Below are 14,695 nucleotides of genomic sequence, written 5' to 3'. Positions count from 1 at the left end.
TTCAAAAAAGGTAACAGGATAATCATGTCTTCCTCCCCCACAATGTCTTTTTTAAATGAAAATCTTTTTTTTTTTAATAATTCTTTTGACTAGAATTGCAAAAACACTGTCACATACAGTCCTTAAGTAATGCATAAATATATATCAGGTATCTTATAAATGGTATAGATCTCATTCTGAATTTTCTTTTCATGCTCAGACTTCACATTGTCTCTTCATACAGCTTGATTAGAATAAAAACCAAAATGAATACAAATTACGTAGAGGCATAGTTTGACAAAGTATATGTTAGAACATTTATAGGAAAAAGACGAAAATATGTCTTTCAAATGTAAGTACACCAAATCAATAGTTTTTAGCTGAAATAAAGTTTACTGATTCAAATACACTTTTTTCAATAATTCAGGTAACTTATGGAAGTGTCTATTAGCATGAATATATAATTACTTAAATTTTAATATTTTTAATAACAGCTGAACATGTTTGAGTTTAAATATATTGACTATTAGAACCTTTTTCTGCCAGGTGGATATGCTGAAGATAATTTGCGCCAATAAGTTAGATATTTATGGGATTAACTCACCAACAAAAGTGTACACATCAATAAAAGTAAATATTTTTATGTATAAACTTGATGTTGATTTTGTTATAAAAGTATCTCAAAACATTACAACATGATAAATAACATACAAATGATCTCTTCAAATACCATGAATAGGGAGCCAGCTTCCCTAAAAAATGTAACTCTGATAGTGTCAATATCTTGCTTTCATAAATTGACTCTATAAAACCTGATAAATATTCTCAACAATCTTTTCTAGTAAACATCTAATATTGCTATTAATTAGGTTGCAGACTTTTATACATAGTAAACAAAATAGGTTTGAATGAATCTGACACATACGATAGTCTTTCCATTGATTATTTTTTTCCCCGTCATGAGTTGGAAGTACTTTGGAGTACAATGGGAGCATCTACCATTTTCCAGGAATTGTGGTCCCACATTCATACCACTGGACATAGTTGATTTGGGTGTGCCCACCTATTTCTCCAAACTGGACAGGTTCTTGGCGAACTGCTCTGAAATAGCCTACGAGGAAAAAGTTGTTTCAATGGCTGTGATAGTACATTTTTGCCTTGGCCACTCAATGGGTGAAGATTACTGTGAGTGAAGCAACATAATTTAAACATGAAAAAGAAAGATTGGTGTCTTTCCTAAGGTGTAATAGCTATCTCAAATCCTAGGATCTGGAAAGTTGGTAAAAAATTCCCATAGCAAGTGAGGGCAGGGTGGTTGGAGTGTCTGGGAGCAGTTCTAGTTTGTCCATTAAGATCTTTACAGATCTTACTGAGTCTTAATATATGAGACTATGAAAATGTTACTGCAAGTCTAAAGGCCTGGCTCAGTGGTATAGCACTTGCTAAGTGAGGTCCTGAGCTCAAGTCCTAGTACCACCAAGGTTACTCTAAAGTTTAGTGAAATGATTGTACTGAAGAACGTTCCGGTGTTTCCTGAGTAACTGGGCAGTTAATCTTCACTGCTATACAGCAAGAATTAAATTTTCAGTGTTTTGCATTCGTTATTATGCAGCATTGTGCTGATGTTTATTATGAAGATTGTTCATTTTGCAGTAGACTGTTCTATTTTAATTGCATGTATACAGTTGTAAGATAATACGTCTTTCATGTACAGTGCTAATACGTTTTTCTTCAAAAAATGTTATGGGCACTGGTGGCTCACTCCTGTAATCCTAGCTGCTTCAGGAGGCTGACATCTGAGGATTGTGGTTCATAAAAGTGAACCAGCCTGGGCACAAAAGTTCCTGAGACTTATTTCCAATTAACCACCAGAAAACCAGAAGTGGTGCTGTGGCTCAAGTGGAGAGTGCTAGCCTTGGCGGAATAACTCGGGGACAGCACCCAGGCCGAGTTCAAGCCCTGTGACTGATCAAAAATAAAACAAGATGTCTTGGGAATAAAAAAAGGATTCCGATATGCTCAGTGCTCAGGATGACAAAACCCATAAAGATAATATATAAATGGTTTCAGTTTAAGAGTTTTTGTTTTTGTTTTTGTTTTTTTAATTTTTGTGGGTCATGGGGCTTGAACTCGGCCTGGGTGCTCTGAGCTCTTCAGCTCAAGGCTATTGTACTACTCATTGAGCCACAGCTCCACTTCCATTTTCTAGTGAGTGGGGATAAGAGTTTCATGTTCTTTAGAGTCTAGGCTGGCTTTGAACCTTGATCCTCAGGTCTCAACCTCCTGAGTAGCTAGGATTATGGGCTAGGATTACAGTGCCCGGCCAGAAAGTCTGAATTAAAAAAAATTTTTTTTTTAATCTTTAAGTAGTTTAGTTATACAATGGACGTGACACTTAACAAAGCAGTTTATAAATACAATGCATCTTGATCAGTGTCACCCCCTTTAACATTATCAGCCCCCTTTCAACCACCTCTTAACCTTAATTTTGTGGTGACTTGTGGACTATATTCTTATCTCTTCTCTTCATTTGTCTACCCCACTATCCTTGGCTTCAGACCCCTCTTGCATGTACCGATCTCCTAGACTGATCTTTTTCAGCTAGTTTTACAAATAGATTTTTTTAGATTGTGTGTGGGTGTGTGTTAAGTATAATTTCCCTGAGTTCGAAGTATGAGTTAACAATTTGTTAATTTTTCTTTTGTGACAGTAGTACTATAGAGTTCTTGTTAAACTTTTTTCCCCACTTCATTTCTAAGGTAATGTCTAAGGCCTTCATGCAGATGGAAGATTAAAAAGCATACCTTCTTTAGTGGGTAACTGGTCAGAAGTAAGTTGCTGTCCTGTGCGGCCATCTAAAAACGAGTCCACAAACTGGCAGTGATCTTCTCCATGGCCTCTCTGATCACCAATGTTATAAAATTTCCCTGAAGAGCCAGAAATATAATTAAGTGCTGCTTGTTTTGTTGTATGACAGCTCTGAGATAGATTATTTAATCTTCTCTTTACGTGTATATTTTCTCTGTTACTCCGTAGTTCTATCCATTTGTGTCTCTTCACTAAACTAGATGTTCCCTTGTGTTTATGTTTGCCTTCCATCTTATATTCCTCCTCTCATTTCAGAGATGACTGATTTTTAAAAATGCAAGCAATATAAATCTGCATAAACCCTTCCACTAGTCTTCTATACTGAGAAGAAAACCAATTTAAAAGTTGTACACGAGTTTAGTATTGTCTGCATGGTTCTCCTTTTACTAAGCCTCAGCCATACTCGTAGAACTGGTGAGCTTGTCTACCTCAGACTTTCACTCTTATTTTTTGTCTACTTCTGAGTCCTTTGTCTCTAGACTTTTAGTGGTTAGTGGTTTCTCATAACTTTTTTCTTAGCACAAGCGAGAACTTTTCAGAGAGAACTTCCCTAAAAGCATCCTAATTGTCTTCAAGGTGCCTACATATAGTTCATTTTCAGATAAATGATAGATATCGATCAGTTGATTGATCTTGTCTGTTTCTACCTTTTGTGGAAGAGTTAATGATGAAAATAATCTGTTTTTTCATTGTTGTTGTTGGTAGTTTTTATTACCAACATCTAGAACAGTACTTGGCATATTGTAAATGCTATTTGTTGAAATAAAAGTACAATCATCAGTATTTCTGTGTTCGGGCTATCATTATAGATTTTTTCCTGTATGAATATGGAAAAATGCTAAATTTCTGGCATGGAGCAGGGTTTATAGGACTTCTAGGGATCCGGTTTCCTCCATGACTTTTAGTCCTTTGAAGGCTGTGGCAAAATTGAACTTGAATATGCTCATGCCTGTATATTGAAATTGGCTGTGGTGACACTATTTCTGATACATTTTCAGTATTTACCCTCATTAGCATTTCTCTATGTCCTTTTGCTTGGATGTTAACCATTTAAGTAATTGTACTCAGGAAAACTTGTGTAAGGTCCTGAATCACCCCTTAGGGTCTGAAAGTCTTTCTAGAAAAGGCTCCATTTCAGATGAGATGTAGATTTAAAAATACCTGAACGTATTCCTTGAAGGCAAAGGTTTGAAGAGGACTGGTAGCCCTGTTTACCTGTGAGGGAGTCACTCAGATAAATCTTATATCTGAGAGAGTTGCACAGCTGCACTCCAACAAATTTTTTATACCATGTCCTTTTGACATACTGTTTGCCCTTGCATTCGGAATAAGAATCTGAATTAAAGGGTCGTTCAGTCCAGATGGCATCTCTTCCTGCTGCATGGGGGAAACACAGGGGTTGCGGTCAGTTATGGTAGCGTCTGAGGACCATTTCCACACAGTTCACAAAAAACAGTCCACAAAGTTCATTACCAACTTGCTGATCCTTTTTTCAAATTTCCAATGCTAAATATTTGAGCCAAAAAAACCTGTAAAGGCTTAAGCAAGTAGCCCCCCAATTAAATTCCTGTCAATGGCAAAATAAACATTAAAATAATTGTGCTTGGCTCCAGACTGTGTTTGGAGAAGCCTTTGTAGACTGTCTTTTAGAAGCTCATTTAGTGTTGGGGCCTAGCCTCCATCCCTGAAGCCTGATTCTGGCTCAGCTGCAATTAAAGGGCTTTGTCTAGGCATTCGGTCTTTTGCATACCTCTCTTAAGGCATCTCTGTGTACGTGACTCGATTGAACCCCCCGCAGTTTCGCGGGTCTCGCAGCAGCTCAAGTCTCGCGCGCTTTCCTGCACCTGTCCTGCCCAATACCTGAAAGCCCACCCAGACCCTTAGTGGTAGCACAGAGGCCCTCTTCCTACTGGCTAGCTTCCCAGTGCCCACCTTCTCCTACCCTAACAGTATGTAACTAATTGTCTGACGCAATAAAGTGAAGAGAGCATCCGAGAGATCAGCAGAGATCAGCAGAGAGATCTGATGGGCTTTCATGGTTAACACTGCTTCTGACTCAGCGTGTTTTTTTCTTCCCCGGTGATTGGGGGGAGGGCTGGGTCTTCGACACTTACCATCTCACTCGTCTCCCAGGGGACTACAGGCTGGCCCTGTGTGTCCCTCCCCGTTCCCGTGTTGCTGCCCCGGAGAGGAGAGGAGCAACAATTTAGGATTCTTTTTGGCAGTGTAACTCAATGTGACTTGTTATTAGAAGTGGAAACAGTGTATCTTGGCTTAATTTACTAATAAGAAAATTTGAACTTGCCTATACTACCTGTGTGAAAAGCAAGTTCAAAGTAATTCACTTGTCTCAGAATACCATAGGCTCTGAATATTACCAGTGCACTAGGTGAACATTCTTACCTGATTGGTCTTCTGAGAAGGCTGAAAAACTTGACATCATTATTCACAATCCCCATACCCATTTAGTTAGGTCACCAACATAGTTACTTACCAGAAACTGGCTCGCTCACTCGTGGATCAGCTGAGGAGAAACAGCAAACACAAAAGTTGATCTTTAGGTAAGTAATATGACAGAGGCATGATGAAAAAAAGATATAATTTCATCTTATTTACAAGGTGGGACAGTTTTGGTAAAGATTGAATTTGGAAGTTCATTATGTGTTCAAAGTGATTCTTGCAGTCATTCACCAGGTACTCTACTGTATCTTGCTTGTGGTTTGAGTAGGTAGGAGTGGTGGCTGCTGTCTAGCCTTCAGTTTCAAGAGCTTCTGTTTTCATTCTTGGTAGATGCATCAGCAAGATAAAACTAGTGCAAATACCAATCTGTATATCCAGTTACATTGTGCTAATGCATTGGAGCTTGGAATGCCTAGAGAACTGCACAAAACTTCCTTTGCATTCCTTTCCCCTTTTAAAAAAATTATTGTTGGGATAATGTATAGAGGGGTTAACTGTACCTACAGGTAGTAGGTACATTACTTCTTATGCATTGATGCCCCTTCTCACAGTCTTATCCCTGTTTCCCTCCCCCCATCCCCTCACAATCAATGTATATCCTTTTAGGCATAAATAGGGGCATTCATTCACTAGATTTTTTGACTACAGATTATACTGTGGCCATAAGGGTACCTTAATTAGTTTCTTCCTTCCTTCCTTCCTTCCTTCCTTTCCCTTCCTTCCTTCCTTCCTTCCTTCCTTCCTTCCTTCCTTCCTTCCTTCCTTTCTTTGTTTTTAAATTCAAGCAAGTCTTAAGTTTAGCTTCCTATGCAACACATTATTTCATTACATCTGTAAAGCCTTGTGTTTGGGAATCACTTGTGTGGTTACCTGATTCAGTACTGAATGCCACTGTATTGCTGGCTGGGCCTTCACCAAGTGGGTTTTTAGGCTTCACTTGGAATTCATAACTGTGTGGGGAGAAAGAAAAGTAATTATAATATATTCCTTAGGGGTAGGAAACAGTTCTCTTGGTTCTCTGCCATCCTGCCTGGTGCTATTTGGGGTCACAGTGACTGGAGGTCAAATGTTTGGGAAGCATGTTATACTTTCTAAATATCCAGTATATGAGGAAATTTTGAAAGAAAAACAGATCTTTTCCACATGCAAAATTCAAAGAAATAACTGATTGAGATGATAATGGATAACATATAGGAAAGAGGTATGCAGTGGATTTAAGGTAGTTCCAGTTACCAGGAGTCTCCCTTTGCTTCAGATGTTGATTGGAAAAGTTCTTATATTTCCAGTTAGCACAACCCTGAGTATAGCTTTGATTAGGTCATGTTCCCCAGTATGGTTATTTGAACTACCAATGTCAGATTCAGACTGGGTGGAAGTAGAAGTTTAAAATGCTGGTTTCTTGTCATACTTTGCTTCAGAATCTGAGGAAATCTGAGGTAATCTGGTATCTACTGGTATTTGAGAATAACTAGACTAAGCTATGAGAATAGATGTCCGTGAAAAAGGTGTTTTTCAAGGCCAAATGTATCTCTTGGATATCAGGTTTGTTGTAGATGACAGGAAGCCATGGGGCCAGAACAGTGGTCTGGTCATGCCCTGATTGAAACTAGTCTTCCTCAGTTTAATACTGAGCAGGCCCGTAACTATGTCTGTGTGAATGTAATATTATGTGTGGGCTAGTACTGGGGTTTGAACTTGGGACCAGGGAGCTGTTCCTTTTCTGCTCAAGGCTGGTACTCTACCACTTAAGCCACATCTCCTCTTCTACCATTTTTTGCTGATTAATTTGAGACAAGAGTCAATGGGGCTTTTCTGCCCAGGCTGGCTTTGAACTGCAGTCCTCAGATTTCAGTATTCTGAGTAGCTTAGTAGCATTGCAGGCATGAGCCATCGGCATCTGGCTTAACTATTAACAACAACAACAACAAAGGACACAAACCAGATCCTTTGGAGTTCTAAGTAATTATACTTCTGGAGAACTACTCATTAAATTGTTGAGTATTTGACCAGTTTAACTAAAATGCATAAACTGAACAAATTATTTCAAGAAACTTCATCAAGTAATTTGCTATATGCCTAAAATTGATTTACGTAGTAATAAAACCATTGGATTTAAAATAAGCTCAAGGGCCAGGAATTTGGCCTAGTGATAGAGTGCTTGCCTAGCATGCACCAAGACCTGGGTTCGATTCCTTGGTACCACATACTTAGAAAAAGCCAGAAGTGGTGCTAAGGCTCAAGTGGTAGAGCTCTAGCTTTGAGGAAAATCCAAGGACAGTCCTCAGGCCCTGAGCTTAAGCCCAAGACAGTCAAAATAAAATAAGCTCAAGTAAGCTAATGTGAGAAGTAGATTTGTACAAGGTTTTTGAAAGACAAATTATTTACATTTTTTGATAACTTTGTAATAAAATAGTGAACACAAAAAAGATGCATTATAAACAAGTGAAAAACAAGAAGTTCTCAATTTAGAATAGATGGCACCAAAAAATGCAAGTACTTGGTGTTCAAGAAGTCAGTCTCTTAACCATTTAAAATCTAATTTAAATGGCATTGCTGTGCTGTAACAATAGAAAACACATTTAAGTATTTATCATACATTGTCTAATGCCGCCATCATTTTATATGCATTTAAAATATGTAAAATACAAGCTCGGAGCAATGGCTCATGCCTGTAATCTTAGCTATGCAGGAGGCTGAGATGTGAGGACCAAGGTTCAAAGCCAGCCCAGGCACAAAAGGACCTGAGACTCTTTATTTCCAGTTAAGCTCTAGAAAATGGGAAATGGGACTTGGCTCAAAAGTAGAGCGGTAGCCTTGAGCTGAAGAGCTCAGGGACAGCATCCAGGCCAAGTTCAAGCCCCATGACCTTCCTCCCTCCACAAAAAAATCATGTAAAATACAGATCCCATGATATATTCTAATGTTTAGCTGGGAACAGTGTGGGTCATAACTACTATTACTTATTGTCTTTGCTTTTCCAAACGAAAACTTTGCGTAATGGGAGTTTATCTTCATAGATTTAATGTGTGAATATGTGTGAAAGCATTTTGTAAACTGGATAATAAAGATACATTATCCTAAGAAATGTATCCCAAGAAATCATTGGTGTAAAAACACTTATTCATCTAAATCGCATACACATGGGATGTTTTACATGGAATGTTTTCTAGAGATAGATTCTTCAGGCCAGGAGTTTGGCCTGGTGGTAGAATGCTTGCTTAATATGCACAAAGACTAGGATTCGATTCTTTGGTACCACAATCATAGAAAAAGCCGGAAGTGGTGCTGTGGCTCAAGTGGGAGAGCTCTAGCCTTAAGAAAGCCCAAGGACAGTGCCCTGAGTTCTAGCCCCAGGACTGGCAAAAAAGAAAAGAAAAGAAAAGATTAGATTCTTCCTAAGACCAGATGGCTTCAAAACTAAAGTCAATATCGCACTCAAAAATCAACATCACTTGCCTGTGTGTGCATAGCTACACAACTTCACCAAACTGGTGAACTGAAAATACGAAGGAGAAAAAGTCACATCTGGAGGGTGAGTCCAGTAGAACTGCATTCCATATGCATTCCAGGCCCTCGCCAACAGCCTGAGCACATGCCACATCTGACTGCTGGAGTTGTCTTTTGTCTTTTCAGTTATTTACACTTCAGCTCCATTTGTAGTATGGCCTCAAATATTCATAAGTTTGCATCTGGGAAACAGTTTAATAATGGGAGAGAACTACTTTTGTAGTATTTGAGTTTTAAAGCTGTACTAGTCTGTTTTGTGTTACTTGTGGAAGTATAAGATCTAGGACTACATTTGGCGCTGGTTTTCATGTTGGCAGAGTCTTGGAGTGTAGAGCAGTACTTGGCAAGAGGCAGGGTGTGTTATGTGTGTCTGTCTGTCCTATTTACAAAGCTACTAGTAGCGTGGTCAAACATGGTGACTCCACCCTAATAAACTAATCCAGATTACTTTCCACAGGCCCTACCTATAAATGCTCTAAATAATTCATTTGGAGGTTAGACTTCAGCCTGAATTTGGGGGTGAGCCACAGTATAAAATCATGTACATCTTTCTGATAAAAACATTTAAAAAAATAGCAAGCCACCAATAAGGTCTAGACTAAAACTGAATCCTTGCTTCTCATCCTGTACTAAAATCAATTCAAAGTGAATCACAGGATCTTAATGTAAGACCCAAAACATTGGGATTACTGCATGAATGCCAAAGGAAAACGTTAGAAGAGATACAACATAGGCAACAACTTTCAGGATAAGATTCCCAGTAGCTCAGTGATTAAAAGCAACAACTGATAAATGAAATAACATCAAATTAAAGCTTCTTCACATTGTGCTTGGAGCTGGCAACTCTTGTCTGTAACCCTAGCTACTCAGGACACTGCTGTGCCATGAGCGAGAAAATGAAGCAAGAACAAGAGACAGACGCTGAGTATCCAAAATCCAAGCATTAGCACACAAACAAAATCTGCGCATCAACAGAAAGAATATCCAAAATTGAGAAAAAACAGAGCAGGAGAAAAAAATCTGATAAGCAGTTCATTGGAGAAATAACTCCATCTATACTCAGAATATATAGAGTTTAAAAAATAAACCAAGCCGGGAGCTGGTGGCTCACATCTGTAATGCTAGCTATTCAGAAGACTGAGATCTGAGGATTGTGGTTAAAAGCCAGCCTGACCATAAAAGTCCATGAGACTCTTACCTCCAATTAACCACCAGAAAACCAGATGTGGTGCTGTGGCTCAAGTGGCAGAGTGGTAGCCTTGAACTGAAGAGCTCAGGGACAGTGCCCAGGCCCGGAGTTCAAGCCTCATGATCAACAAAATAAATAAATAAGCACCAAAATACTCCAATTAATAAATGGGACAATTAAACAGGAAAGCAAACTGAACAGTTCTCAAAAGTACAAATGACTAAATCAGGAAATGTTCAACATCCTTAGCTGTAAAGCAAATCAAAACAATACTGATATTCTGTCTCACCCAGTCAGAATGGCAGTCATCAAAAGAACAAATGCTGGACAGGACGAAGTGGGGGTGGGGAAGGAAAACATATATGTTGGTGGGAATCCAGCCAGTTTAAAAATCAGTATGGAAATTCCTCAAGAAACGAAGAATAGAATTACTATTATCCTGCTATACCACTTTTGGACATATTTTCAAAGGAATATAAATCAACATAGAAGAGAGATACCTGTGTACTTGGCCATTTACAATAGCCAGGACATGGAACCAGCCTAGGTGCCAACCAACCAATGATTAGATACAGAAGTGCACATATGGAATGGTATTTTTCAACCATAAAAAAGGAGGCAGTTATGTCATTTGTAGGAAAATGGAACTGGAGATTATCATGCTACATGTGATGAGCCAGGTTCAGAAAGAGAAATACCATGTTTCCATACATATTTGTAATCCAGTATTTTAACCCAAATATAGAACAAATATATAGGCTTGAATTGTTTGAATAGATGATATACTCTCTAATATAATCTTGCAATATTTGAGCCCAATTCAGATGAAGCTTTCTGATAGAGGTAGAGAACTCTGGAATAAGAAAAACAAACAAAAATCCTAAGGGTTACCTGAAAGATGAAAAAGAAATATAGTCACCAGTGTGTGAGCTCATTTCCAAGGACACAGAAAGATTAAGCATTCCTAACACCTGGTACAAAGTATTGTTCTTGTAGATTTAGGAATCCATACAAAGAGCAAGGGGACAGAGGCTAGCAAATACTGATTACAAAACAAGCCGTATCAGGAAAAGAGCCTGTAGGGTGACATAATCCTAGCTACTCTTAGGAAGCAAAGTAGGAAGAATAATGAGTTTCAGGTCAGCTTGGACAATATTCCCAGATACTGTTACAAGAAAAAATAAGGTTGGAGACAGAGGGTGAATAGGATTGTGAACTAGTTGTGTGTTATACTTGAATGGATGTTTCCATTTCCTGGGTCCTCCACTTTGGTAGAAGACTAGAAAGTGTGGAGTTAGGCTGCACTTCTAATGCTCTAGTGATGTCCTGACTTTTTTCTACCTCCTCCCTGAATACAAAAGAATTTAAACAAAATGTTATACAAATGTATATAGTGATATGAGAGAACGGTTCTCTTCACAGACTTGTGAATTCCATGCTTTTATAGGGCTCGTCTTTTACCTGATGAAAAGTTGCTAAACTGAACAGTCGACCTCTTTCTTCTTTAACAAGGAAGGAATTGCTCTTTTGCTACCCATACCTACAATAAAACTAAATAAAATGCCCGATGCTTTGGCACGCTTATTTTACTTCTTTTTACAAAGTCTATGGGAAAGAGATGTTAAACAGTTAGTACAGAATATGAAGAGAACAGAATCTCACAGGAATACCCTGAAAAGGGCACTATGGCTATTCCACATGTCTGTTTCATTCAGCCAGATTCGAAGTTTATAAGAAATTGTTTGGGGCCGGGATTTGGCCTAGTGGTTAAAGTGCTTGCCTAGCATGCATGAAGACCCGGGTTTGATTCCTTGGTACCACATATAGAAAAAAGCCGGAAGTGGTGCCGAGGCTCAAATGGTAGAGCTCTAGCCTTGAGAAAGTCCAAGGACAGTGCTCAGGCCCTGAGCTCAAGCCCAGGACTGGCAAAAAAAAAAAAAAAAGAAAAAAGAAAAAGAAATTGCTATCTCTGTTCCAGCAAGCTCTCAGTGCCAACATTTTATTAAATCAAGCACTATAACCAAAAGTACCGAACTGTCATTGCCTCTGGTAGGTTTTGGTCTTAAAGGAAGAACTGTTCTCCAAAATCATCCTGAGCCAACAGAGGTCAATGAGAGTATGTGAGCAGATTGAGTTGATTTGTATTGAATTACCAGACAGAGTACAGTTTCCATAGGAAATCGTGGGACCACATGTAGGTCTGGCATATGCAACAGGTTCTTCAGTTTTTCAGGAAAGTAAGAGACAATTAGGCTCATTGGAACTGACATGTGATATTTGAGGGACTTTTTAGTATGCAGTGATTATGTGTGTCCACAGCCCATTTTGCCTACTGGGAAGAAAGTGGCTCATCAACACATTATCAAACTATTGCTAAATCCAAATCATCTGAAAACAGATTACAGACGACAGCCACGGAGTCAAAAGCAATTTATGGACGCAGCGTCACTATATGGCTCACCTAGGTTTTCGTTTTCTGTTCTGGTTTTCCTACTGACCTACATGGTTTTGGCTCTCAAACCTAGAGCAAACCTGGAGATCAGCTCAAGCACTTTCTGGGTCAAGAAGTACTGTTTCACGAGATAAATCACTTCAGACATCCTCTATTACTTTCTCTCTTCACAGAACTGACAATTATCAGTGGTTTTGCAAAGTGGTTTGTTCCCAAATAAGAGGTTCTTCCAAGAGCCGTACAATTGCCTAATGAGAAAGACCTTTTTCCAGAAAGCTTGGCTTAATTCCTCCAGGTTTTGGGAAGTGCCTTTACTTGAGGTTTTCACATGTACTCGGCCTCTCAGCTCTTTCTGCAGGATACCTGGTTATTAACTGCCTCTCTTCTTGCAGAGAGCTTCACTGTGTTAGTTTGTAAGTGCATTGAGGATGCTCCTGAGAGTCTATCGAGTGATGGTATTTATGAAGTGTTAGTTAAGTGGAAATACAAACCTTTTACCAGCACACTGGGGCTTACACTGTCACCAGAATGACTGTGTTCTACATTTTGACCAAGAGCTAGTAGGTTCCCTATGAGAAGTTTTAAGGATAGCTTAATTTAGAAAAAGATCACAATGCACTTTTACAAATTGGGTATCTTTCAGTTTCAAATATTGTACTGCAAAAGATGACTTTTTATTAAGTGGACTAAAAAGCAGGAAACTGACAAGAAAAGCCACCTCGGTTTTGCAAGCACAAAGCCACCTATTTAAAAAGCCAAATTAAGTGCTGTTTTTCCTTCAAATATATTTCTGCAAACATTCTTCTTTGTTTTTCCTCTCTAAAAAGAACCAGTATCAGCTTCAGCTAAAATATGTTTATTTTGGCTAATTACAAAAATTAAAAGTTAACCCATTTCCATCTTCAAGCTCAAAAGAGAGACTTTTAAAACCCACATTTTGGGAAGAAATATTTTTGCAGTAGAGGATGAAAGTTTGTTAGAGAAAACTACTATGGATTGGATGTTTCTTTTCCTTTAGAAAGAATGCCAGGGCAGGCGGGGAGGCAGTAGAACTCCCTACTACCGGAGCCCAAATACGCTGCCCTGGGAGTCACTCAGTTCAGTACCCAATTCAATTCAGTCAGTAGATGACACTAAGAGTTAGAAGAGAGGAGAGCTATGGGCAAAAATCCTTTAGGGAGTCTGCTGCTATCTTATTAGAAATGTTTCAGGGTCTTTTCTTTCGGGAATAAAATAAAATAAACTGAAGAAATGTTAGGCATTTTAGATTTTAAAAGAACCCACAAAACTATACAATACTCTGAATACCTTGGTATCAGTATAGAAGTTATTATTATGAAACAGTGATAAAAATCTGCAACTCTATCGTCACATATAAAGTCCCCAGAACAAACAGCAACAATAATATTAATAAACTGTTATATAAGCTAGGACCAGCATGTAGTTGTTTTAAGTCTTAAAAATTTTCACTTAACATTTTATTTCATTGTTTCTGTCTCCTTACCTGCCCTTCCCAGGATGAGAGCCATATTCTTTGGTGTTCAAATCTAGTTTGCATCATGCATTCATACTGGAGTTATATCTGGTCCAGAGACGTCCTTCTTCAAATTTTGATATTTAACATTGACATTTGATATCCATCACCTATTTTTTTATATTGCCAACTATATTGCTAACTTATAAGGCCATCTTATTGGCCCTTCTAGACCCAATAACTTGTAGATTTTCAAAGTGTGACTGCAGAGGCCTCTGGTGTTGTCCTATAGAAATGGAAGCTAGAGGGACTAGGAGTTTGGCCTAATGGTAGCGTGCTTGCCTAGCATGCACAAAGACCTGGGTTCGATTCCTCGGTACCACATACATAGAAAAAAGCCGGAAATGGTGCTGAGGCTCAAGTGGTAGAGCTCTAGCCTTGAGAAAGTCCAAGGACAGTGCTCAGAACCTGAGCTCAAGCCCTCAAGTCCGGGAGTGGCAAAAAAAAAAAAAAAAATGGAAGCTAGATCCTTTGGTAAGACAGAGAAGATGATACTAGTATTGTTGCACTGTGAGAGTGCAACTCACAGTTCATTAGGAACAAAACTAGAACTTACCTTGTATCTGGTTTCAGATTTTCTACTGTGGAAAAGGTTTGATTTGTAAGTTGAATGGATTTGTTCTTCCCACTGAATGACCCATTTTCTCTGGATATAACTTCATATTCTGAAAAGTAGGAAAAAAACATTTCTGTTCATTTCATCACT

General features: G+C 38.6%; 1 protein-coding gene across 1 annotated transcript in view; it reads right to left on the bottom strand.

Moving 5' to 3' along the window:
• Nucleotides 1-288: 288 nt before the first annotated feature.
• Abi3bp (ABI family member 3 binding protein) overlaps nt 289-14,695 on the bottom strand; it is a 202,063-nt gene continuing 187,656 nt past the window's right edge. Inside the window, exons 56-61 of the mRNA XM_090347240.1 lie at nt 14,546-14,654; nt 6,178-6,257; nt 5,342-5,371; nt 4,063-4,224; nt 2,784-2,906; nt 289-1,090 (exon numbers count right to left, since the gene is read on the bottom strand). Coding sequence (XP_090203366.1) covers nt 975-1,090; nt 2,784-2,906; nt 4,063-4,224; nt 5,342-5,371; nt 6,178-6,257; nt 14,546-14,654 — 620 coding nt within the window. The 3' untranslated portion in view covers nt 289-974. The remainder of the gene's footprint in view (nt 1,091-2,783; nt 2,907-4,062; nt 4,225-5,341; nt 5,372-6,177; nt 6,258-14,545; nt 14,655-14,695) is intronic.

The sequence above is a fragment of the Megascapheus bottae genome, chromosome 1 (genome assembly GCF_031878675.1).
Source record: "Megascapheus bottae isolate mThoBot1 chromosome 1, mThoBot2.hap1, whole genome shotgun sequence".
Lineage (NCBI taxonomy): Eukaryota > Metazoa > Chordata > Mammalia > Rodentia > Geomyidae > Megascapheus > Megascapheus bottae.
The sequence above is the reverse complement of the archived record's forward strand: the minus strand, read 5'-3'. Positions and strand labels throughout refer to the sequence as shown.